This window comes from Python bivittatus, unplaced genomic scaffold (assembly GCF_059951505.1).
Source record: "Python bivittatus isolate LINGU-HERP-01145 unplaced genomic scaffold, Pbiv_v1 ctg000080_np1212, whole genome shotgun sequence".
Lineage (NCBI taxonomy): Eukaryota > Metazoa > Chordata > Lepidosauria > Squamata > Pythonidae > Python > Python bivittatus.
This window is the reverse complement of record NW_028277035.1, coordinates 2,647,465-2,675,172: the sequence shown is the minus strand read 5'-3', so window position 1 is coordinate 2,675,172 and position 27,708 is coordinate 2,647,465. Positions and strand designations below refer to the sequence as shown.

Genomic DNA, 27,708 nt, shown 5'->3' with positions numbered 1-27,708 from the left:
CTGATCACCAGCCATTATTTTATTCCCAAAGAAAAGGAAGAATACAGCAAACTTTGCTAACAGCTATTTGAACCATTCAAATCTTCACAAATTAATAGGTAAGGCAAAAGATGAAATAATACATTTATTCCATTCTAGAATAACTAGATATTCCATTCTAGAGTAACTAAAGATAACCCAATTAAACAAGTGAGTCAAAAACATCATACTTGTTCATTTATTTGAGGACAATGATCCAAAGCTACATATTTGTGTGTGGCAAAAGTATGTGAACCTCTTAAGATTGTCAGTTCATTTGAAGAGGAAATCAGAGTCAGGGGGTTCAATCAATGGGATGATAATCAAGTGTGAGTGTGGGAGGTCCTGCCTTATTTAAAGAACAGAATTCTGGGTATTCGCTATCAAAATTTGATCTTCACAACACAGGTATATGGAAGTGCTTCATGGCTTGAACAATGGAAATTTCTGAAGACCTCTGAAAGATAGTTGTTGATGCTCACCAGGCTGGAGAAGGTTACAAAACTACTTCCAAAGAGTTTAGATTCCATCAGTCCACTGTCAGGCAGATTGTGTACAAATGGGGTTGATTCAACACCATTATTACCCTCCTCAGGGGTGGTCGACCAACCAAGATCACACCAAGAGCAAGGCGTGTAATACTCCGGGAGGTCTCAAAGAATCCCAGGGTAATGTCTAAGGAACTAAAGACCTCTCTTGCATTGGTGAATGTCAGTGTTCATGAGACCACCATCAGGAGAACACTGAACAACAATGGTGTGTGTGGCAGGATTGCAAGGAGAAAACCACTATTCTCCAAAAAGAATATTACTACCTACCTACACTTTGCAAAAGACCACATGGATAAGCCTATTAGAAGACTATTGGAAGAATCTTCTGTGGACGGATGAGACCAAGATAGAACTTTTTAGCTTGAATGAAAAACATTATGTTTGGCAAACATATGCATTCCAGCAGAACCTTATCCCATCTGTGAAGCAAGGTGGTGGCGGTATCATGGTTTGGCCTGTTTTGCTGCCTCTGGACCAGGACAGCTTGCCATTATTGATGGAACTATGAATTCTGAATTGTACCAACAAACTCTATAGGAAAATGTCAGGGTATCTGTCCATGAACTGAAGCTCAAGAGAAAGTGGGTCATGCAGCAAGGCAGCGACTCAAAATACACAAATCATGACTAAAGAATGGTTAAAGCAGAAGAAAGTGAATGTTTTGGAATAGCCAAGTTCAGGTCCTGACTTTAATCCTATAGAAATGTTGTGAAAGGACCTGAAGCAGGGAGTTCATGTGAGGAAGCCCATCAACATCCCCTGAGTTGAAGCTGCTCCGTAAGGAGGAATGGGCTAAAATTCCTCCAAGCTGGTGTGCAGGACTGATCAGCAGTTACTGAAAACATTTAGTTGCAGTTATTGCTGCTGAAGGGGGGCACACCAGTTACTGAAAGCATAGGTTCACATACTTTTGTCACATAGAAATATGTAGCGTTGGATCATTTTCCTCAATAAATAAATGAACAAGTATAATGTTTTTGACTCATTTGTTTAATTGGGTTCTCTTTATCTAGTTTTACGACTTGTGTGGAGAACAGATTTCATTTTAGGTCATATTTATCCAGAAATACTGAAAATTCAAAAGGGTTCATAATCTTTTCAGCACCACTAAAATTCCTATCTAAAACATGGTATGCATAAACTATGTTAACAGCTCTCCCACTTAACACAACCAGTTTATAGAAGAATGTAGGAGGGTAAAAGAGTTTTCACTCTTGGCCGCTAGCCAAGTCAACTAAAAAATAACAAAATATTCTAATTTCAACCTGTTCAAATATGACTGAAATAAGTGTAGTTTATGAAGTACAGCTTTAAAACATTTCCACTTGCTCAAATTGAATGTTAATCTAAATAAAAAACTTGTTTACAAATAAATACTGATCTCTCTTATTTACTAGTGCTGCATATGCAAAGCGTGCAATATTCTAAACAATTCTGTTCTTTGTTCAATTTTTTTAAGTTCTGCTTTTCTGGAAGCCACAACTCATATATGAGAAACCATCAGGGTCATTAATGTTCTAAAAGTGCAAACAGCAGAATTTTCAAAAAAACTGAATTAGAAGCCTTTAAGATCTGAAACAGATGGGACTCAAATATATGAGGAGTTTTGTAAAATGATTTGTGGTCCTGAAATAAAAGAGTCAAGATACTTTTTTTGGCATATATCTATGTACAGAATGTAACTAATAAACTTTCCTAGTTAACAAGACTAAATGAGTAGCTGTTGTACAGCTCCAAGGACTCTTGATTAAGATCAGTTATTTGGATCCATTTAAAAATAAAAATTTGTTTTAAAAGGAGACAAATTCCAGATGGTTGTGATTGTGATTTCTGATTGATGTTATAGCTTTTATATTTTGTTATTTCAGTGTTCCATCATCTCCCATGTTGTTTTAACATATGCATTAACCCAGTGAATGAGGTCACTCTAAAGATTTAATTAAATTCCATCTGTACATTTCTGCCATCCAAATTTACCCCTCCTACTTGTTTAATTATGGTATCAGTTAATTGACTTGGTGAGAATCAATAAATGAAGCTCAGCCCCAACAAGTCAGAACTATTTTTTACCATTTAATGGTTTCATCCAATTACTGTAGTAATTTACAATTTCCCAATAATCAGATTAGAGTTGAGGGATGCTGATTATTCATTTTCATCTCTGGAAACTGAATATTCAGTGGTTCAGACTGATAACTTGCTATCTTGAACTGTTTCCAAGCAGTTCAATGCTGGAAACTGCTGGTGCTTAACTGTTCATGGCTCAGAACCTGGGTATTTCAAGTCCCACCTTCTTTTCTCACAGATTCCCATCTGTGAGTCTTCTTTAAGTCTTGTTTCCAAGGGGCTTACATCCACTTAAGTCAGGCAGGTAAAACTTTTTGAATGCTACCCCCAAACACCTATTTTGAGGTAAAACCAGTTGAAACCTTAGGCTTCAATGGAACACATTTTTACTGATGTATGGTACTTATATTACACTATTTCTGTTGCTTTTTATTATTTTGCAGTGAGATGGGTAATGACACATTTGAAATATAAATAAAAAAAATTAATTGTTCTACTGTTGCCATCCAGAAAGAATTTATACTGTACAAACAAATATACATTTTCTAACTATATAAATATATTATATGAGAACATCCAGGATGGTTCAATGAATAGTATTGAAGTGGTAGAAATGTGTGGCTTTATCATGTTTCTGCACCCAGCCAGCAATGGTAGAGGCACTGTCCTACAGCTATGGTTATTTCTCTATGTCTACTCTGTTTGCTTAATCCTTGGTCTTTCCACCCAAAAAACCAACTCCTTAAATTTTAGAGGACTCAGAGTTTCATGTTCTACATTGCAGAAGACTGGCAGTCACTTATCCCCTTAGATACTTCCTCCCTTTCTTCCCTGCAAAATCTCACCCTACAAGTATCCTTAATTTTAGACACAGAGGGCCTTTTATCTGAATTTCACTGGAATGAGACCACTTCCAGTGATGCAAATCAGAATCAACAGAGCAAATTCCTAGCTAACAAAAATGAGGTTCCAAGCAAGAAGTATAAAATTACACACAAAGACCTTGGATTTAGAGCAGTCTTCCAAGTGATGCTTCTTTAATTCTATCCTCAAAACTTTATTTCAAATACATTTCAATGCTGTTATTTCAGTGCATATCTTTATTTACCAATTTAAGAAATGTACTTCACCAATGTTTCCTTGACACATCATCATAAGAACAGTATTTCTGTTTCTGGAGCCCATCAAATGGCTAGTTTGAATGTGTTATTGTTGCTGTGTGTGTGTGTGTGTGTAGGGGGTTTTGTATTTGGGGTCTGATTTTTCTAAGCCGCCCAGAGTCACTGTGTGAGAGTTGGGCGGCCATATAAATGTATTAAATAAACAAAATTTATTATAATATTTAATATATAACATTTAGGTTTAAGGTGCCAATTAAGGTGATATGATTACATATATCTGATTTTTAGAATTGTTTTAATATAAAATCAAAGATTATCTCATGTCACCTGACAGCAATTATTATTTAGAGTGGTAAACATAGAAAGTGATAGAAAATAACTCTTTTATATTTTAAAGGATCTCTTCAATCTGCTAGATAGTTTGGTTAAATAGTGATATTTAACTGTTATGTTGTGAAAAGTAGAACTATTAATATAATATCTTACAAAAATGTTTGGTAAACCCATATTTGAACTAGTGCATTCAGTTCTGCACACTATACTACACCTTGATATTGATACTGTAGAGCACAAAAAGATGCAAAAAATGACTCAAAATAATCAAAAAGCTCTTATATTATGAAAGGTTACAACATTGAGGGCTGCTTTAAAAATATACTGATTATGCAGTTATATAAAATTATATGTGAAAAAAATATTTTTCCTCTTCCTTATGATACTAGAATCTGGGACATCCAGTTAAAGTAGAATAGTAGAAGTTTTAGGACAGAATAAAGGAAGCACTGCATCACACTCCTTCAACTATTTAATTTTCTACAAGACAAAGTGATGGCTTTAAAGATCATTAGACAAATTTGTGGAAGACTATTAATGGCTTAGTAGCTACCATTCATAATAGCTATATATCAGTTCCAGCTTTGAAGGCAGTATCTAAATGCCAGCTGTTCATGAACATGTGGAAGAGTGCTATTGTGATCATACCCATAAACTTCTAATTGGTCTGCAAACATCTCATTGGCCATAGCTGAAAATGAGCACTACAGTTTGGCCAGAATTCACATTAATTATGTATTTAGAGTATTGGGATTTGATCTTATCCAGTACTCAAGGAATTTCATAACAATGACTTAAATAACAGTAAATTATCTATAATATCACAATAAAACATTCAGCTTAGCTGGGGCTCAGATCCTCAACACTCACCAAACAGGCAAGATTTGTGCTATGAATGTCTCTTCTGAGAAGCAAATTCCAAACTCCTGGGGCCACCATCAAAAAACTGTGCACCTTACTGAAAATCTGATCCTCTTGCAATTCTGGGACAGAATTCCATTCAAAAGCGAAACAAGTACAGGACTTTCCTAGATATTAATTGGTATTTATATTTATAATGGGGGACATGCATGGGAAGGTGATATAATAGATAAGAAGGATGTTTATGAAGGTAGTTAAAGATTAAAACTATTGACCTCAACTGGGCCTAGAAGCTAATTAATAGTTAGCTTGGTAACTGTAGAATTGATCTAATATACTTCTGTCTCTATAATACAGGCCATAGCCTGCTGAACGTTCTGAAATATCTGACTGACAATAATCAATCAGAAAATGAAATGGCTGAACTCCATCTTCTTAGGAGTTCAGATGAACATTTCTCCCTCCCTCTCTCTCTCACACACACATATGAATGAACGAATGAATGAATGAATGAATGAATGAATGAATGGGAAAAGATAGCTAAGCGAGATAAAAGCTCTTATCCATTAGAATTAAATTTTTCACCCTATGGTCAAGTGAATCTTTATGACATGTTTCACTGCTAAAAGAGAAGCAAAAAAGCACCAATCACTATGCTATTGGGTTCATACTCAAATAGTAATAAGGTATTTTTATGTGGGACATAACTTCAATGTCATTGGGGTGGTGGTGGGAAGCATGAATTCTTTGAATCTTCCCTTCCCATTGCTCTCGACATGAATGAAATCATTTATATCAATTCCAAATAGGGTCATGTTTTAAAAATGGCATATCTTTATTTTCTTGTTTCTTTTGATCTTGTGGATCCAAAGCCTCCCAACTGATCCCCCGCACACCATTTTTTTGCCCCTTCAAAAGAACAGCAGCAGCACACCTATCTATACCTGCATGGAGGAGGCTTCTGAAGGCAGACCTCTTTAACGGCTGCAGATTTCCTTCTCCGTCAGCAAAAGAATTCCACAATACTCTACGTCCCCTAGGATACCCTTCATGGGATCGCAGGATTGTTGCCCAAGCTATTAACCTTAGGCATTATTCATCTACTTAGCCAGTAAACTGTTATTGTTTTAAAAATAAATACCTAACATATAACACTATCCACTGTATCTATTTTTTAAGTACCGTATTTTTCCGACTATAAGACGATACTTTTTTCTAAAATACTTACCCTTAAAACTGAAGGGCCTCTTATTCAAGGAAGTCAGCCGAGAATTGCGTGGTTCCAAACTGCCCATACTTTGTTTCTGCAGAGAGACTTCCTCCTATTGCTAGCCTCCAATCACGAGTGAAATAGCTTGTCTCCCAAACAGACTTCCTCCAATCACGAGCCTGATGTAACTGACGTCAGCTGATGCTGAACAAACCAATTAGAGGAAGGCTGATTGCAGAGACAAGCTATCTGCAGTTTCACTCGTGCTTGAATGTAATCAGTTAAGCAAAAGAGCCTGGAAATAGAGCTGCAGAGAGACGGTTTGGACCTCCTCCCACCGAGTGTATCAGGTCAATGTTAACTAATTACTAAATAAAAATGTGTTCTGCACTCTTTAAAATATTGATTTTTTAATTTTGGGCTGGAAAAGTGGGGGTCGTCTTATTGTCGGAAAAATACGGTAATCTGACATTATAGCCTTTCCCATCCTAATTTCAAGTTAGTCTTAAAATCCAGTAACAAATCATACATTTCATCTGGGTTTACTTGCTTACTGGCACAGGAACAAAAGAGAGAAAAATCCCTATAAAATTATTTCAAGCAATTTCAAATGGTATTCTGGACATTCCATATCTCTGGAAAATATAAGAATTTGCCTTGATCATAATATAATATTATAAGATGGGTATTAGAAATATATGATAGACACATGTAACAATTTCCTGACAGTTTTGCAATGAAGGATTCAGTGGAAAAACTGTATTTTCCCCAGCAAAAAGACATTTGGAAATTGAAGTTTTAAGCAGCCTTCTCTTACCTCTACCACTGCTTTACTCACAGCTTTCAGTAGTTGCTCTTCAAAAAACAAAAGCAAAGATAAGTCAGGATCCTGACAGATACACTCGCTGTGGTGTCCCTCATTTGGCCATAGTTCTGAATTTTCTTGTCTTCCCTACTTTGTTGATTCAGATACTATGAGAAAAAAAACTCAGGAAACTGAAATATCTGCTAATACAGTGATACCTCGGGTCACAAACGCTTCTGTTCACGACCAATTCGGGTCACGAACAGCTCCGTTCGCAAAATTTTGCTTCCGTTCGCAAACGCCGGATCAGATGTGATGGACTGGAATGGAGGAAGGGGGGTGAAACCGGTGCTCTCGTCTCCAGAGCAACGCTCTGGAGATAAGCGGAGAAAGCTGGCGCATCCCTAAACATTCCAGAAGATAGTAGAGACTTGTGCCTGGGAACTACTGGTCAGTTTGAGAAGATTCTGTAAACAAGTGCTAGCTAATAAACCTTGCTGATTGAACCTGCACGGTCTCCAGGAGTTCCTTGGGATAGGCCTGATATCAGGTGACGAACAGGATCCGCGGCCATTTTCCCTGCCGTGACACGTGGTCATGGCTTCCTGTAGGGGGGGGAACTCCCTCCAAGCAATAACCGCCTCCCCACCCGCCTTCCTGTCCTCCACGCCAGAAGTCGCCTCGAGCAAGGTTAGCGTTCTCTCTCTTTGTACTGTACTTTGTGTCATATTTTTGTGGTTTAAAAAAACAACAACATATGGTTCAGAATGGATTAACCATGATTACATTGAACCTTATGGGAAAATTTGATTCAGGTCGCAACCAAAATCGGTTGGCGACCAAATTCGGAGGGGTCAGAACGGAATAACCGTATTTACATTGAACCTTATGGGAAAATTTGATTCAGGTCGCGACCAATTCGGGTCGCGACCAGAGTCGCGGAACGAATTAAGTTTGTGAACCGAGGCACCACTGTAACTAACTGAAGGGAAGAGTTGGTATTTAACAGACACTCTTAGTAATACAGAGCTCACTGCTAACTCAACAACATAAAGTATAACATTTTTCTTTCAAACACTTCAGAAATATTTGCTGTATGAACACATGATTCAAATGATATATTTCTTGTCCTGAGTTAATAAAAAAGACTGTCTTGTCTGTCTTCATTTATATTTTTTATAGCTTAATCTTGGATTTGATTATTTAAAATTATAACTTAACATTTAAAGTTTGAAGAAATGGATAGTCTTCAACTACTCAGTAGAATGTGCCCAGTAAAGTAAATATATATTTACAAACAACAAAGTGCAAGACATAATTGTTAACAATTCTCAGGTTTGCAGCTGGAAAGAGTGTGAAATGTATGAAACAGTTTTACCAATTTAGGAGACAAGAAATAATTTGAACGAATTCCCATGGTAATGAAAAAATATTGATTTAATTTAATTTAATTTAATTTATAGAGCATAAAGAATGGATACCATGAACATTTCAAAGAAGCATCTTGCAAGCAAGTCCAGTGGAAAAATATAAGTATATAGAGATCCCAAGATTAATCCCAAAACATGTTTTCAGTACTAGGATGTGATTCAGAGCTTGAAAACAATAATGAGGAGTAATACATAGATACCAGACTGAAGCCCATGTGTTTTTATTACTTGAAAAAAAATAATTAAAATAAAAGTTAGTGTTCTCCTTTGCAAAGCAAGCTTGTGGCCATTCATGTGGAATATTTCCAGTTTCTGCATCAGGGAACAGCAATTTTTAAGAGGCAAGTGCTATCAAAGGTTAGCAGAAGCAGTAAAAATAAAAATGTTAAAAAAATCTGAAACCTCATGACAGATTGCCAAAGACTTAAAGCAGACTAAAATCACATAGAATTCTAAAACTGCTCAGAGTCACTGAGGGGTATATACATTTAATAAATAAACAAATAAATAAATAAATAAAACAATTAAAATGTATTGTGAAATATGATGATTGCATATTTTTTTTCTTCTTCCTAGCATTTTTCCCACAGGTGCAGGGTCCGCTTTTTTTCCCAGATCAACCAAAGGTTAATATTATAAGATGACTGCATAATATTAACACAAAAAAACCCCAGAACAATAAAAGAAGCAGCTTAAAGAAAATGTTTTTAAGTTAGGGTAATTTACCACAGAAAAACATTCACTTCACACTAGAAAATTTGTTATTCTGGAAATTTAGCATGTTTAATTGTATTTAATGAAAAAAAATAGTGCACATTTTTTTGGGAAAACCCACGTAAGTGGCTGATAGTTCACTCTCTTCCCCTCCTTAACACAGTAGTAGCAATACTATTAATACTGCTACTGGGAACAGAAAATATGTTTTGAGTCCTTGGTCTGCTAACTACTAGAGAAACAACTATAATAAGAAAGAGCAGGTGGTAATGCAACTCTGTGAAAAAACTAGAAATGAACACATTAAATGCACAATAGAACATGTGTTAAAATATATATTTTATCTGTATGAACTGCATTTTCTTCTCACAGAATTCCATTTGATTATGCATCTCCTCAATGTTATTCTGAAGCAGGATACAATTAAGTAAGTAACTCACATTTAAATTGGAATATTCAAACATTGCTTTCACTCCCTTTGAAACCATCTCTTTGTAGTTCTGAAACACAAAACCAGCTGCCGTTTAATGATAACTAACATCCAAGTCAGAGTCAAGGTCTTCCCAGTTGCAACATATGGCTGCGAAAGTGTGAACCATCAGAAAAGCTGAATGAAGAAAAATCAATGCCTTACAATTGTGGTGCTGGAGAGAATTTTTGAGACTACCTTGGGTAGCAAGAAGAACAAATCATTCAATCCTTGGTGAAGTAAAACCAGACTGCTCCCTGGAAGGACTAATAATGAAGCTAAAGCTGAAATATTTTAGACACATAATGCAGAAGCAAGAGTTACTGGAGAAGAACCTCATGTCTGGAAAAATCTAAGGCAATCAAAAAAGAGGCTGGCAGAACGCATGATTGCTGAATACTATCACTGATATTATTAGCATACATTTACAAGAACTCAAAGCAACAGTTACTGATAGATAATCCTGGTGAACTGCTATCCATCAGGTCATGAAGAATCAGAAGTGAGTGAACATCAGCATCCAACTTAATTCATTATATGTCTTCAGTCTAAAACATTACTTTCCTCTACAACTTATGTATGCACAACTTCTTTACAGTGTAAGGTAAACTAAACTGCAACATATCTTATTGACAGAGAAGTCATTTTTGCAGACACCACACAGATTTTTTTAGTTCTGCATTCACAAAGGTGAACTTATCAGTTTGACAATGTTTAATGAAGGTAGACATCTCATAGCAAGTTGGTGCTCTGCAGATTTTTTCTAAGAAAAATACTCTTGCTGGCAAGCACCATGGAAACTACTTTCTAACAGACTGAACCATGAGGTACTTGTACACCACTGGTAAAATACTCCAGGACAATACAGTCTTTTACCCACCTAATAGAGGACCTAGAGAATTGCTTCCCAGCACTGTCAAACTTATATGCGATAAAAAGGCTCTCTATCCTTTGATATTTAAGAGTATGTTTTAGATAAATACATAAACAGTGATATATATTCAATTTATTCCAAAATATCTCCTTAGGATGGTTGGGATTTGCTAAAAAAATTAGGTAAAACTATCCTGACTCCTATGTGACTTTAAATTAACCTTAGAGAGAAAACAAGGGCCAGGCCTTAATATTACTCTATACAAATAGAAGCCACACAGGTTTCTCCTGATTGATGGAGCCATGAGTTCCCCTATTCTTCTGGTTGAAGTGACCACCACCAAAAAAGCAAGACACTACTTCAAAGGGAGCTACAGGTAGTCCTTGCTTAACAACCATTTGTTCAGCAACTGTTTGAAGTTATGATGGTGCTGAACAAATGGTAGTTATGACCGGTCTTCAAAGTTATGGCTACTGAAGCACCCCCATGGTCATGTGATCAAAATTCAGGTGCTTGCCAATTGACTGCAGTGTGTGCTTCAACTCCCCCCCACCTATCTCCCCCCCATCTCTGCCCTTTTGGCCACACTACAGTCTGCCGCCACTGCCTATCACTGCCACCCCCAGCTGACCTTTGCTGTCTTCTTCCTCCTGCTGCTGGCCCAGGATCCAGGTGCTGGGTGAGGGCGCAGCCCCAGGACACACATGGCGAGCATGGCAGGGTGGCAGAGCCTCGTCTGCCGAAGGGAACTCGCCGGGCCCAGCTGGGGAGAAGGCAGCAGGATGGAGCTGGCAGAGGAAGCAGGGCAGCACCACCAGGCTGGAAAAGATTACAAAACTATTTCCAAAGAGTTTGGACTCTACCAGTCCACTGTCAGCCAGATCATGTACAAATGGAGGCAGTTCAATACCACTGTTACCCTTCTCAGGAGTGGACGGCCAACCAAGATCACACAAAGAGCATGGCATGTAATACTCCAGGAGGTTTCAAAGAACCAGGGTAACATCTAGGAAATAAAGGTCTCTCTTGCATTGGGGAATATTAGCATTCATGAGGCCACCGTACAACAATGGTGTGCGTGGCAGGGTTGCAAGGAGAAAACCACTACTCTCCCAAAAGATCATTTACCAATGTGGATGAAGGTAGAGTTATCTCTGTACACAGAGTGCAGGGGGGTGCCTCTCTCACCAGGAAAAACTGATGGAACACAGATGAACCTTCACTGACGCTGGCAACTGCAAATGGAAAGCCACAGGTTTTATTTGTTTAATCCCCAGGAAGGAGCCAATAAACTTTGAATCCAGCTTTTCTGAAGGTCCTGCAGATGTCAAAAAATTTGTAGAAAGCCACACCAAATCCTTTTCTGTGATTTTAGCCCCCTCTTGTCTGTGTGCATCTGCTGAGTTTTTGTACATGTCCTTTGCTAGTTCTAGCTGCTCCTTTAAGAGGCATTGGGCCACTTGCCTCTTGTGCAGGAAATCTGAGGTGTGGGGAACTGTAAATTCATGATTGGTAGATGGCAACATGTGAGGGTGGTAGCTGTTAAGTCACCTGGAGTGGAGATATACCAATACAGTGTACTGCACTGTTATAAGCAAATTCTGCAAGAGGTAGGATTTCAGTCCAGTTGTCTGGACTGATATAGGATACGTAGCATTGTAAATATTGCTATAACAATTGGGTAACTTTCTCAGTTTCTCCATTTGACACTGGATGGTGTGAGTACGACAAATGACTTTTAATATTTAATGTGGAAAAGGGCCTTCCAAAATTTGGATGTATACTGACTTCCTCTGTCCAAAACAACATGATTGACCAATCCTCTATACCTAAAGCCAAGGTCCAAAAAGAGCTGAGCTGTTTCCTGGGCTGATGGGATGCCCTTGCAAGGAATTAAATGGACCCATTTGGTAAATAAAACCACCACTACTAAAACGCTGGCAAATCCCTGAACTGGGGGTAGGTCAGCAATAAAATCCACTGATGCATTATCCCAGGGCCATGACTCAGTCTTTAAAGGTTGCAATAAGCCAGCTGGCTCTCCAGGAAATGGTTTTGCTCTGCAGCAGACATGAAAGATGTAATGGTATGTGGGAAAAACCTTGGGAAACAGGGCAAAGAGATTCTGCCTAGGGAAGGGTCAGATAAGGGACAGCATAGTCCACAGCTAGATAGTGAGCGGAGTAAGAGGCTCAGAAGGGACCCTCCCTAGTTTCTTGGACTGTAAAGGAGAGGGCAGGAGAACTGTCCTTTCAGACTTGCAAGATTCTATTAATATAGCTTAACACTAAAGTAGAATTAGCTCATCTGGTTGTGTTTCCTGTCTGGTCTACCTGGTAAGGCTGACACAAGATGAAACATAATCTGTAACATCTGCCGTTACTCTCAGACACCAGAAGCCCCTAAGGACTTGATGTTGAGTTTTAAACATCCCCCTGTGTCCTGCTGTTTTGTTGTTGTGGCAGAGTTGTAGTGCTTCTCTTAAAGGAAGGGGGATGTACAAACGACCATTGTTCAACAGCTGCCCTTCCTCTACTGTGAAAGGTGAAAAACTGTCTTGTTGGGCTTTCTGGAGGTCATCCATCTGAGCCCTGGCATAGTTCAGGGAGGTCTGACTTACAGTGAGAATCAAAAGTTCCTTGGCTGTAGTTGAGGATGAAATTTTACAGCCTCTCCAGAAAACAATGAATTTTATCTTACAAGGAAATGGGATGTCACAGTTATGGAAAGAAGCTAATATTGCTTTAATTCCTAAAGAGGGACAAGATTTAAGTTTAACTAAAAATTATAGACCAATATCATTATTGAACAGTAACCATAAGTTATTTACAATTTTGGGAAATAGACTGAAAATGGTTTTACAAGATTTTATTCATGAAGACCAGTGTGGATTTTTACCTAAACGACAACTAAAAGATAATGTTAGAATAGCATTGGACATTATAGAATATTTTGAACAGCATAATGAAAAACAAGCTGCATTGATTTTCTTGGATGCAGAGAAAGCTTTTGACAACCTTAATTGGCCATTTTTGTTATAGCTTTAAAAGATATGGATTTTGGTGAGAACTTTATAAAATGGTTTAAATCAATAAATACATTACAGAAAGCACAAATTATTGTCAATAGAAATTTAACAAAAACATGAGATACAAAAAGGAACAAGACAAGGATGTCCATTATCCCCACTTTTGTTTATCTTGGTTTTGGAAGTTTTGAATATAGACATAGGACGAGAGGATAATGGGTGTAAACATTTTAAAAAGAGACATATAAATTGAGAGCTTTTGCAGATGATTTGGTGCTGGTGTTGGAAGAACCACTGAAAGGGACAGAACCATTAATGAGAAAATTAAGAGTTTGGTGCACCAGCTTGTTTCGAGATTAATAAACAAAAGACAAAGATGTTAACAAAAAATATGAAGGTACAAGATCAAATAGAATTGATGAACAAAATAGGTTTCAAGATTGAGAAAAAAGGAAAATACTTGGGAGTGAGTTTGACAAATATGACCTGTATGTTGTTTCAGAATAATTACGTGAAGACATGGAATGAAGTTAAAGACATGTTAAGACGGAGAAACAGCAACTGTCATTGTTGGGAAGAATTTCTGTGATAAAAATGAATGTTTTGCCTAGGGTGTTATTTTTTGTTTCAGACAATACCAATTGTGACTGCCGACTTACCGTTTAAACGACGACAGAAGGGTGTATCTAAATTTGTGTGGCCAGGCAAAAAGCCACACGTTAAATACAAGAGGTTGCAAGATGCCAAAGAAAGAGGAGGTTTAGCAGCCTGCTGCTTAGTTTGGATGAAAGAGTGGCTGGCACTGAGAAACAGAAGACTACTGGACTTAGAAGGACATGACCTGAGATTCCGATGGCATCGTTTATGGTATGACAAAGTTAGGGTTAATGGAGATTTCAAAAATCATTTTATTATATGTGTAATTTTGAGAATTTGGAATAGATATAAATCTAGATCGGGTCTGAAAATACCTTTATGGCTATCACCACAAGAAGCCTATTATAGAAAAGAAATGGTAATTAAGCAGAAATGGTTAATGTATGGTGACATTTTAGATTTCTACCAGGGTGAATTTAAAATAAAAGCAAGAGAAGATTTGACATCAGAAGGATATATGTGTCAATGATTCTCACATGTACAGTTAGTAGAAAGATTTAAAGTTGATAAAAAGACATATGGTTTTGAAAATGATAAAGCTGCATTTCAAATTGAATTATTATTTTTTAAAATTTATTAAAGCAATTTATATGGCCACCCAACTTACTCATGGGACTCCGGGCACCTTACAGAAATAAAACCCCCAAATATAAAACCCACTACACCTCCCACCTCCCAATTATGTACTAATGATGAACATCTTATTGCTAAAATGTATAAACTTTTGTTGAGATTTGAAACAGAAGATGAACAAGTTAAAGACCATATGATAAAATGGGCTAAAAATTTTGGACATGATATACAAATGGAACAATGGGAAAACACGTGGAAGAACAGGTTGAAATTTACATTATGTTATACTCTTAAAGAGAATTTTTATAAAATAATGTATCGATGGTATTCATCACCAGAAAGGTTGTCAAAAATGTATAAAGGGACTTCAAATATATGTTGGAAATGTGAACAACAAGAATGGACCTTTTATCATCTTTGGTGGACATGTAATAAAGCTAAAATATTTGGACTCAAATACATATATTAATTCAGAAGATTTTGATGATTAATATAAAATCAAAACCAGAGACATTTCTTTTGGGGTTGATGGATAAACAGTTGGAAAAATCTCATGGACCTTTGTTTTTATATGTGATAACTGCGGCGAGACTTTTATATGCTCAAAGGTGGAAAGACGTGATAATTACCTAAGATGGAAGAATGGATTGTAAAGTTGATGCAGCTAGCTGAAATGGCAAAATTGACAGTTTTGATTAGAGAAAAGACATTGGATAACTTTAATGCTAATTAGAAGACCCTTATGAACTTTTTGCGGGGAACAGAAAAAATGAAGTTATGATATATGGCATTGATGATTAGTAAAATTAACAGATTATAGAAAAAATGGATGTTAAGTTGAAATCTTAGAGTAAGAGTTTAATGTATGTTTTACTTATATCTGCTGTAAAAGAAGTCGGAAGTCATTCTTTTTTTTTTTGTATTTCTGCTTTTCTTTTTCTGGACTTTCGCTTTCTTTCTTTCTCTTATTCTTTCTTTCTATTCTCTTTCTTGATTATTAGTTCTTGTTAGTTTTTATCTTTGTTTTTTTTTAATTTAATAAAGTTATTATAAAAAAAAGTTGCTTGGCTGTAGCATGGTGGTGGGGAGAAAAATTGCACCCTGATTTGTCAAAGGGTGAGGGCTTGTACATTCTGCAGAACCTCTAAATTCTTGTGGTCTATACAAATTTGTATTGGGTGGGCAGTTCCTTACAGAAAGTGCCTCCATTGTTGGAAAGCAGTTTTCACTGCAAGCAATTCCCTATTGAAAATGTCACAGTTCTTTTCTATTGGAAGAAGAACCCTGAAGTAAAAGGCATATGGCAGTAGATCTGACCTCCCTTCTTTCTCTGTCTGGAGTATAACTGCTCCATCTGAAGTGATAGTCTATACTATGAATGGGTCTGAATGCCTTAGGAGAGGCTGTGAAGCAAAAAGTTCTTTTAACTCTTGAAACACTTTTTGCTCTTGAGTAGGCCACGAGAATCGCCACCCCTTTTTAAAACAGTGGTTTTATATGGTGAGCAAAATTAGGAATTAACTTCCAGTAGAAGTTAGCAAAGCCCAGAAAATGCTGCACATCCTGTTGTGTGTGTGTGTGCGCGCGCCATGATATAATAGATAGTACTTATTATTTCAAGGATAGCTAACTTATAAGTAGACATGGGATACTGTCCCTTTGCTGGAATTTGGGCTCCTGGCTTCAAATTGATAGTGCAATCGCAACCTCGATGGGGTGACAACACAATTGCCTCTTCTTCCCCAAACATATCTGCAAAGTCTGAGTATTTCTCTGGTAGGATGGTTACTCCCTTGTGCTGCACTAGAGCGGGGAAACTTGCAGCACTTGTAATCAGTGTTGCTGACGTTTTGGGAACGGGAATGTAATGTAAGTGTCCCTTGTGCCCAATCTACATTTGGATTGTGAATCTGTAGCCACTCTATTCCCAAAGCCATCGGCACTTGCAAGGAAGCAGTTGCACAGTTGTCAGCTGCAATGGATCTGGGCGCTGCAAAACTGGTCCTGCGCTTAGTGGCTGTCCGTCTATTGACTCTACCATCACTGGGTTTTCAAGAGTCTGAGTTTGCAACCTTGATTTCTGTATTGTAGTTACATCTATGAAATTAGTGGTTGCTCCCAAGTCCACAAGGGCAGAGAGTTTAGATTTCTTCTAAACAAAGAATAACAGGAATGATAAAGTTTGCTTGCCTGCTATCAGCTGTCTGAGCTCTCCTTAGTTGTCTGAGGGCCCCCTACAGAGCTCCTGGGACATGTGCCTGTGAAGTTTCCCGGCACCACTGCTTGGAAGTGAGTTGGGCACTTGCTTGCTACCTGCTTCGTTGATTCTGCATCTTGTTGCTGTGTCAGAAGCTTGAGATTTCATTGTGCGAGATCTGGCTACATGTCTGAGAGCCCTGCAGTAAAAGCACAGGCCCAGACCCCTTCTTTGCTTCTCTCCTGGCGACAAAGATTTCTTGGTTGCTCTGATTTCCATGGGCTCTCCTGCACTGGATTCCAAGGAGGCCAGTGGGAGGAGAGGGTATGGGGGAAGACAGGCTGTAAAGTCTTTTCCCCTTACCCTTTCTGCCCTGCCTCAACTGTTCCAGCTGGCCATCTATTATTACACGATGTTGAACCAGCTCTTCCGAGTTATTTGAGATGCCTTGCCTCACCAGCTCATCTCTCAGATCTTCAGCAAGCCCTTCTCTGAACTGGTCTATCAGAGCCAGGTCATTCTATCCCACATCCCTGGCAAGTAATTTACAATCTGAAATACATAACCTCTCTCTCTTCTGTCTTTGCTTGAGTTTATGGATTTCCCAACTCACTGTGAGTCTTCATATTGGATCTTCGAAGTACCCTTTCAACTTTTGTATGAAGTCTTGGTAATTGTCCAGCATCAGGTTGTTGCCTTCAATGATCAGTATGGCCCATTTAGCTGCTCCTTCCTTTAGCAAACTTAGCACAAAAGTCACCCTAGTGCAATCTGTGGGAAATTCCACTGATTTGCCCAACATAAACAGTTCGCATTAAACTAATTCTATCCCAGCTGTTCTGTTAGCTGTATCATGGCATTCTGTAAACTGGTTATTTGTACATCCACTTGCTGCTGGTGTTGCGACAATGTTGCAGCGAGGTGCTTGGCAGATAGTGGTGTAGCCTGGGGATTGGAGGCCATTACTAAAAACCAAAGCAGGGTCTTCTGCCTCTAAAAAGAGAGGAGGAGACCTGCAAGATTGATGTCAGCCCTTCAAGATAGTCCAGAAAGGAAACCGAAACCATGAGTACTAATACTACCTTTACTGTAAGGTTACAGTTAACAGAATCTTGCAAGCCTGAAAGCACTACCCCCCTCCCCTGCCTTAGTTTCCAGAGAACTAGGGAGGGTCCCTTCTGAGATGCTTCAGATTTCTCTTATCAGACCACTGTCTAGGCTGCGGCTCTTCCTCCTGTCTCCCAAGGTTATTCTCACAGCCCATTACACTTTTAGGTACCACTGTATCTATCCATCTATCTCTTTGCCTTTTTTTTTTTTTTGAGTGAGAGATCAGAGACTAACTAAGCTGCTGCTTATTATCCCCAGTAAAGTGCCTACTGAATAGGCAGCCACAATTAGTACTATTCAGGCCTCAACCTAGCTCCACATGCACAACCCACAACTTAGCCTGTGGTTGCACAAACCTCCCAGTGAAGAGCTGAAGGTAAGTCTGCAGCCCACTGGACAGGTCTGCTAATCATATCACTATTGAAAAGGTTCTTTTGAAGCTTTTGTGCAGTATAAATTAATACTGTGACCACGTGTAGAATCTCTGGTGGAAAATGGACACCTACTGTACCAGAACAGCAAAAAGAATGGGAAAATGGAGTTGGCTGAGTGGGGGCATAGAGCAGCGTGCAAAAGGGAAATATCACTGACTCCATAAGGGTCTGCTGAGGCAGTTCTACTCTACAGCAGAATCAAACCTTGCTTCTCTATCATTGCTAAATTCAATTGTTAGATTTCAATTCTTTGTCAAATGGATGCAAAAGAATGCTTCTTAGTCCAGATGAAACTGGGGGGGGGGGGGAGTTCTTCTTTACTAGGAGACTGAGTTGAGGGGTTATCTCCACAGGATGCAGAAGTCTTAGCTGTGCCTTCTCATTGGAAGAGGTAGAGTTAACCTTTTCATGTTAGCTCCATCTTCTGTGACCAAGAACATAATTGTCAATATATTTGAACCTTGTTTTATTAATGTCCAAACCACTCAACAGGGCTTTGCAATGTTTCATATTTGATTCAGAAAAATGTGCTATAAGAGTGTGAATCAGCACCTGTCTGCAATTCATTAAAGCCACTGTGCCATTTTCCAAGACTGAATTGTGGCTGCATGAAGCCTTCTGTTTATTTTCACACCATCAGCATAAAAAACTGTATTCATTATTTACAAGAATTAAGAAAAACCATTTAAAAACTAGAAGATAAGATATCCAAAATGCAAATATTCAATCAAAACACCAACATATTCTAAAATCTCTGGCCAAATAAATGTGTAAAACAGTCGTCTTTATTTCCGGACATTTATATATAACATTTGCCACTGCTATCATCTGCAGTTTTTTAAACAAACGTTCTTGATTCTCTCCTGCTTCCCCAAACATTTATAGCAGAAAAGCAGAATTCACACCACTGTACTTTTTTCTCTTGCAAGCCAGTGTTTTAAATGGGAAATTCTATGGGCCTAGCACAATTGTTCTATTTCAGTTCACAAGAAATATGTCCTTGTATTTTCAACATAATATTTAAGAATGCTTCTGCACAGACAGCCAAAATTGTATAAAACAAATTCCAATATTACCTCAGTCTCAAGAATATGGTATGTAAACAAGGTTGACTTAATATAAAGCCTGACATTATTCCAGAATAATCCCACTGGTTTAATTAGATTGTAAATTTGAGTGCTACAGCCTAAATGTAATCAATTAAGAGAATTATAGTAAAAGGATTTTGCAGAAAAACATTTATTGGAAAGTAATCTTGAAATAAATAACTTGAATATAACTATTTTACTCCAGTGACAGCAAAACCATGCACATGAACCAGTATTGGTAGTTTGACCCATGCGTATAATGGTAGTACACTGGGAAAATTAAATTTATGTGCAGCAATGGGACAAAATGTGTAAGACTATATCCATCAACCCTTTCAGATATTAATACAAAATATTTATTTACTATGGCCAGCTATGCTTATTATTTCCTAGATAAAGGGAAATATATTTAGGTCAAAATCAGAAAGGAAGCCTTGCTGAATTAACAATACATACTTAAAGATTTATTATTCTGCAACCCTAATATTTTGCCAGCAGATATTTTATTCATAGGGCTGTGGAGTCCCTGGAATTAGAGCCCAGCAACATTCTGATTAAGACTCATAACAAATTTCAGTTTATCTTAATTCGGGTAAAATCTTTCTCAGGCTAAAGAGGTAGCCCACCCCCCACCCCCATTGTTTGGAAATTTCTAGTTTCTGGGATTATCCAGCAATGCAGGAACCTCAGCTTTCAGAAATTATCAGGAGGGTCTTTAAGTCCAAACTCAGCAGTAAGCAGTATACAACTAGGGAACCACCTGCTTCTTCAGGTTTCTTAAGACAACAGTTAAACTTAAGACAGGTGCTACAACAATAGTGTTAGTGTATTGAGAATTACCCCCGTTTCCTACACTAAGCTATCCAAAGTTCTGATGTGCTTTATTCTGCCAGGCAGTAGACTGGCCTTCATTTCAAGTTATCTACCTTAGCTGGCTTCCTTGAGGTCCTTGTCCAAGTCAGACACAGGGCATTCCTACCAGCAAAGAGAGGTGGCGTTTTTGTTAAGTTTCCTCATATCTCCCTGGACCAAAAATCAATAACTTATATTCATGGTTGTCAGGGAACCTGCAGTACTCCTAAAAGGCACTTATAGAATCTCCACAACATTAGAGAAAAACTATTCACTTTTTAAATGGCTAAAAAGTTTGCATACAATTTCAGTGTTCTTGCATGAGATCTCATGAGATCTTGCAGGAAAAAAATCACCAAACTTGGTGATCTCATGAGATTTGGGGCATTTAAATAAATACAAATAATTTTTGGGAACTCACAGCCTGAAAATATTGCAGAGTCCTGCCTTGCATTCCTGAAAATCTGCTCCAGAGGACTAGAAAACTATGTTGATGTAACAAAGAAAGCTGCAGAGGGGAAGATGAATCTATGAAAATTGCCTCAGCACCTCTTCTGTAGGAAACTTTCTCTGATTCGAGTTCCTTCCACAGATGGAATGAGCTCTTCTTTTCATAGAGCACTTGGTAAGATCCAAGCCATTAGCAGAAACATAGCTAAAATAGTACTGAAATCTTTAAATGCTTATATTGGTAAATCTGCCTGTTGATAAGTGTTCAGATACAAAGTAAAAATTTCATTTGATTATATCACCAGGAAGCATACATATCATGCCAATAATTGTTTTTTTCTATCTATCTTAAACAAAGTAAGAATTTTGTAAAACAAAAACCAAAGACTGTTAATACATTAAACAAAATTGGTTAATTGGTTAATAGCTTATGATCAACCAAAATACCAAAATAAGCATGCCCATTTTCAAATTCTCAAGACAATTATTTTGTCTATTTATCTTTTTTGTTTTTAAAACAAAAGTTGGGGAACTGTACACTGCACAGTGTAAATAAATAAATAAATAAACAGCCTGCCTAGGGGATGGACAAGAAGCAGAAAAGTTTTTGTCAAACATATCATTTTGCCTGATGAAATGTTCTGAAGAACATAAAGCTCTGAACACTCTTGCATTGTATTTTGGTTCATCCTAATATAACTATTTTGTAACTATAGAGTTCCAATTACATTATGAAAATGTCACTGTTTTCATCTTACTATTATTTATAATTTTTTTCCATCAAAAGCTTTTCTGTAGTTTCTTACACAAACTTTTCTTTACATTTAGCGCTAACAGCTCTGTGGATTACAAATGGGTGAGTCAATGTCCAACTGATGCACAGATTCTATTTAGCATATTCATATTTTTATGCTGATTTCATAAATATGCAAAATACAGCATGATTGTTGGATCATCATAAACCTGCATGTACCCTCCTAGTTTAACTATTTTGGTCTCTTTAAAATACAGTTTGCAATGGAATAGCTGCTTCTGACTCTCTTCAAACTAGGATATCACAATTAATAGGAGCATGCATTTCACAGCCCATTCCTTATCCAATAAACTATAGTTTAGTGAATCATGAACATGAAGCATGAACTAGACCACATGACATGCAAGCAGAATGCAGTTTCCTAACAAGCTGAATATTTATGTAAAGAGAGAAAAAATCCATTTCTAATACTTGCACATGTGAAGACACGCTTGAAAATAGTGCAGCCATATTTCAAGAAATATCAGAATCAAAATAGGAGCTACGACTATTTTTAAGTAGCTAGAAAATAAGTGCATTACCCTCTGTTTTTTCCAAAATCAGGAACAGCATAACTACTTTTTCAATAGCAAAAAAGATAAATTTTGCCAAATAAAATAAAACCAGCTTAATTATTGCAGATTTTTTCCCCAAAAACCTCAACATTCATAATGTCTTAACATCACTTTCTAGATGATAGAAAAATACTGTTATCTTAAGGGGAAAAAGAGCTTTCTCCATAGTCACCAAAAGGCTTTTACATACAAGTAACAGAAGTTCTATATTGAACAGGAACACTGTTTATCATAAGAGGTCTAGTCCAGGTAAAATAAACAAACCATGACATTACATTAGCAATCTTTTACAGCATTTCATTTGTGAACTCTTATGGTCCCACAGTACCACTACTGGCTTCCTTCTTGATCTGAAGTGTGCTTTGAAGCTGGTTTCCAATTATACTTTGCAGAAAAGCACAAATAATTTGCCAGTACAAATAAGCTATGATTTGCCTAAAATCAGAAAGGAAAAAAGCTAACACATAAAGGAGGCAGAATCTTAGCCTAGGGGATTTAAATTTATGATTTAAATGCTGATAGCTCAGTATTTTTCATACAAGAGACACAACTGCCTACATTTTTAAATGACATGTATAAACAATTTCAACAATAGTAGGTCCTTGATGACTGTTTTCTTGCCATTCCCAGTACATCAATACAGTATATTCTTAAAAAGGAAAAGTCCTTTTTTTCATGCCTAGTTAAAATCCCAAGGATGCCTAGTTAAAAACCCAAGGAAGATAGCTGGCTATGGGCAGAATTCTACTTACATTATCTTGTTTTTAGATACATGCTGGAAATGAGACAACTCCACACATTTTCTTAGTTTGGAATCTAAAATCCTTTCAACTTTCACCTCTGAAAGCATTAACGAAATATGCATCTGCCTGACAGGTAAATACAAATTATACTGAAGCTCTAGAAGTAGATCAGCATATTTGCACTCAACTTTAAATATTATCTTAACCAAAAAACTGCATTAGGTATGTATACTTCACCCTAGCTAATATGTGTTTGGCTTGAGGAAGACAAGTTTTAAATAGCTTTTCTTCATGGGGACATTTTTCCCTCAATAGTATGGGTCTTGCATGTACATAATTATTTCACAACTGAAAGTTTCAATTTTAAAAATATAGAGAGTAACAAAAACTACAAATTAGTAATAGGCTGGAGTGAGTTTGGTGAGAGCCAGTTTGATGTAGTGGTTTAGGCACCAGGCTAGAAACCAGAATATTGTGAGTTCCAGCGCACACACACCCCGCCACTTATACACAAAGCCAGCTGGGTGACCTTGGGCCAGTCACTCAGCCCTAGGAAGCAATGGCAAACCACTTCCGAACAACCTTCCCAAGAAAACTGCAGGGACTAGTCCAGGCAGTTGCCAGGAGTTAACACTGACCCAATGGCACCAAAAAGAAAAGTGATATATGAATTGAATTCCTCATGTGGTGTCATTCACATTGTAATGCTGTATGAATTTAATAATTCATAAATATTTCTACAAGAAACAGACTGACAAAAAAATACTCCCACACACATGGACATACCTATGATAATATACCTCAGCAGCATTTTGACAGAGGAAGCATAAAGGACAAACTGCAGCTACACTGCACTGGTATGGTTCAGAAAGGACAGGAGACACTACTCTCTTTCCAAAAACATAAGCAAAAAATCAGCTATTACACTTTTGTGAAAACAAATACATTTGCTGTATCAAAGCTAGAATCTGTTGCATATTTATTTGAAAGTGTGATCTAATGTATATAATATCTGAAAACATGACCTAAAACCAACTATCAGTTACAACGCATTTCATACACATGGATATTTGGTTATATGTTAGTCTTCCCACCCTTTTCCTCTTAATCCTGAAGTTCCTCATGTACTTCCAACATCTAGTCTATATTTTCTCCCAAATCTCTAGAACTATTCTGGAAAAAAATTGGATGAATGAGAACCCATTATAGTACAGATGTTATTCCAGCAGAATATGTACACAATTGAATTTAGTGCTATGAGTTTCTTGTCATAGGACTAAATTCTTGTCAAGATTTGTCACCGCTAATTTTAACAAGTAATTCATTTTTAAATTGTACACTTGGAAACAGTAAATTAAATAAGCAGAATCAAGGCATAAAAAAATTAATAAAATAAATACAATAATTACTGCTGTGAACCAGATCAGTTCAGAGATGATTATTACCAGCCCACAGGGCTATTCTTTTTTGTTTTGTTAAATATATATTTACTTCACTGTTTCTGATCTTTTTTGTGTGTGAAATAAACCCAGTAAAATTCAGTCAGATTTTTCAATTGATAGAGTGGCAATTTTAATCAGTGAAAGCAGAGAGAGACTGAGTTTTCTATAGCTCCCCACATACCCCAAATGTCATTTCTGTGTGATCCCCCAATATCCTAAAGCACATTTTGAGGATGCAAAGGAAGGTGTGGGAGGTGATGGAGATCAGGAACAAAAAAGCTAACATTACACTGACTTTCATCATAAATGCAATTTGCATACTATCTAATAATCACATACATGAATCCCTACCAATAATTCAAAATTGTGATGGCATATAGCAGATACACAAGGGTAAACTACATATAGATCTTCTGTTTTGCAATTAAGGAACATCTGTCCAGATATTCATAAGGGATGCAACTAAGTAATTATTGTATCATGCTATTATGCACACACAGAGAAAGAGAGTTGCACGTATTTAAAACTTTTCTATTGTGCCTTTCCTAGGTTTGACCAAAAAGCTGAATAGCCCTGCTGTATTAGGCTAAGAACCCATTTTAGTCCACCATTCTGCTTCACAGAGCTTCCAACCAGATACCTTTGGGATGCTCATAAGCATGAGATGGAGTCATTCATACTCCTTTTCCGCCACTGTTCCAATGTATCTATTACTTGGAGGCATGATGCCCTCATCCTGGAGGTAACATTACAAACAGCCTTTGAATGTCCCCCATGAATTATCTAATATCCTTTCAAAGCCATCCAAACCAGTGGCCATCACATCTTATAGTAATGAATTCCTTGGATTAATGTGGAACAGGTTGTCTATGATCAATTCCCTGCAAAACACATTTTGCTTGATACTACAAAATAGATATAGGGATAGAAGGTGTTGCTAATACAGCAACTATTCTACAAAATAACAATATCATGAGTTAACTATCACCAATAATATATTATTACAAGTTCCCAAGGTAGCATAGTATTTACCAAAAGATCTAAAATACTTATACAGCAACTGCTCTCAGATGTAAGAAAATTATTAGGAATTCTGAACAGAAGAGGGCCACCTATAAACGTAAGAGACTACTTATTCTAATACTTAACATATCTCCTTATATTGATGTTACCAAAATAAATGTTTTCTACTATGAAATTAAATTAACAGAATGTTACAATATTTGTTTACGCTTGTTATTTTGCAAAGATCATTTATTTTATCAATGCACTGAATTATTCCTCATGATATGCTATGGGACTCAACATCCTTTATTTAAAAAAACTACTGTTCCAGAGCACTCAACAGAAAAAAGAAACCCACTACAGTTCCCTTTATGCTTGGAAGTTTTAATTTGCACCTTGGACAGAAACACCACCTCTTCTAATGACAGCCATCAGCAAGAGAAAATGGCGAGGAAAGTCACATTACTTTTGTATACAGGAGTACATTTAGGATGCTCTTGATTTCATGGGACGACCCTTACTACAGAAAAGACTGTTACGAGGATGATGACAGACACCCCAATTTTCCCCACCAGCACCCCAGGCTCATGAGTAGAGTTTAATTTTACAAAATCACTTGTCAACCGTTCGACCACAAAAGCGTCCCCTTTGGCTAACGTGAGACAGTGGATTAGCCAATTAGACAAAAAGAGGGTGACGGCGAAAGAGCCTTGCGCTACAAGAAGGGGATCCTCGAGGGACAGGAATGAGACGGACGGCCCCCTACCCAAAGACCAACGGAGGAGCAGAGGACCCGTAGGGCGCACACGCCGCAACGCATCATGGGCACTGCGCGTCTCTGCCTGTGGGGTGTGTTTGTGTTTGTGGGGCGGTTGGGTGCGCGCGCCCGCCCGCTCGCCCGCCCGCACCAAAAGCGCAAGGGGGTGTCAGCTCCTTCCCCGCCCCCTCCCACTCAGCCGAAATTCCTCCGGCCCAGGCCGATCACAACCGGTTTCAGCCGGTTCCGGGCGGGCCGTTTGTTTCCGTGCGCGCGTGCCGCACGCTGCCCGCTGACGTCAGGCGTGTGTGGCGCGCGGGCGGGCGCCGGGCGGAGGGGTGCGGCGGCGGCGGCGGCGGCGGGAGCAGCAGCAGTAAGAGGCGGCTGCGGGTGTTCTCGCTACGTACGTGTAGTGCTGCGGCTTCTCGGGCTGCGCTTGGAGCGCGCTGGCGGGCGCCACCGGCCCGGTCGCAGGAGGCCCGGTCCCTACCGGGCCTTTCGACATGCTCCTGCCCTCCGCTCCCTCCTCCGCCGCCCGCTACCACCGAGGAGGAGAGCTTTATTATTCACTCTGCGCGGTCCGCACGGAGACCGCAATGCGCAGGCGCTGCCGCCGCCATTACCGCCCCGGGTTACCCAAAGCATGCTGGGGCTTGTAGTCCCGGTGATGGCGGAAAATCCCCCTTTTCTTCTACTGGGCTTCCGGCCCTTGAAACTACAAGTACCAGAAGTGCTCTGCGCTTGCTGTCCCGGATTTTGTAACAGCGCAGGGGTTTATAGGAATTGTAGTTAGGAGCGATCCGTCCATGGATTGCCCTCGAGTAAGCGTAAGCAGGATTACTGTTACGCCAGCTGTGGATCGTTTAATTACGTCCAATTATTTTTACACCCCGATCTTTGCATTATTTATTTGGAAGGAAGTGTCGCTAGATGCTGTAGGACTTCCTACTGAGTGTGAATTAAGTGCAATTTAGGGGGTTGTGCTAAATGATAATGGATGGGCTGTCGTACTAAAACGATGGCAAATTTGTTAGGGACAAGTTTTAAGTATTAAAACAAGTATTAAGGACAAGTCCAATTTATGTAAAAGAAAAGTAGCAGTAGGTTAGGTAGGATCCTTCTTTGGATAATATGTTGATATTCCAACACGATGAGATTTTCCTTGCTACTGTGTGATAATTAAGCCAATACTAGTAGCGTCCTCAAAATTGCCTCACAAATCTACAAGCTAGGTATATCGTTATAATAAAAACAACAGCGAGGTTGTTGGTCCTAAAACAAACGTTTAATTCCATAAACTTCAGTTGTTAAAGTTGATATATCTAATAAAGTGGACTCTGATCCATCAAGTATTACATATGTGGTGAGTACCACAAGACTCTTTTTCCTACAATAATCTAACTTAGCCATACCTTGACAAATTTATGCCACAATATTTCATCTTTATTATAACATATTTTATGACAATATTTGATTACTCATATGATTACTCACAGAGAAAATCTATGTGGTTGTTAACAGTCCACAAGGACTTGATGGCACATAATCATA

General features: G+C 38.1%; 1 protein-coding gene across 1 annotated transcript in view; it reads right to left on the bottom strand.

Annotated features, from left to right (window-relative positions):
- UNK (unk zinc finger) overlaps nucleotides 1–26,794 on the bottom strand; it is a 70,722-nt gene extending 43,928 nt beyond the window's left edge. Inside the window, exon 1 of the mRNA XM_088133365.1 lies at nucleotides 26,565–26,794. Within this exon, the coding sequence (XP_087989491.1) occupies nucleotides 26,565–26,662 (98 nt within the window). The 5' untranslated portion in view covers nucleotides 26,663–26,794. The remainder of the gene's footprint in view (nucleotides 1–26,564) is intronic.
- Between the last annotated feature and the right edge of the window lie 914 nt (nucleotides 26,795–27,708).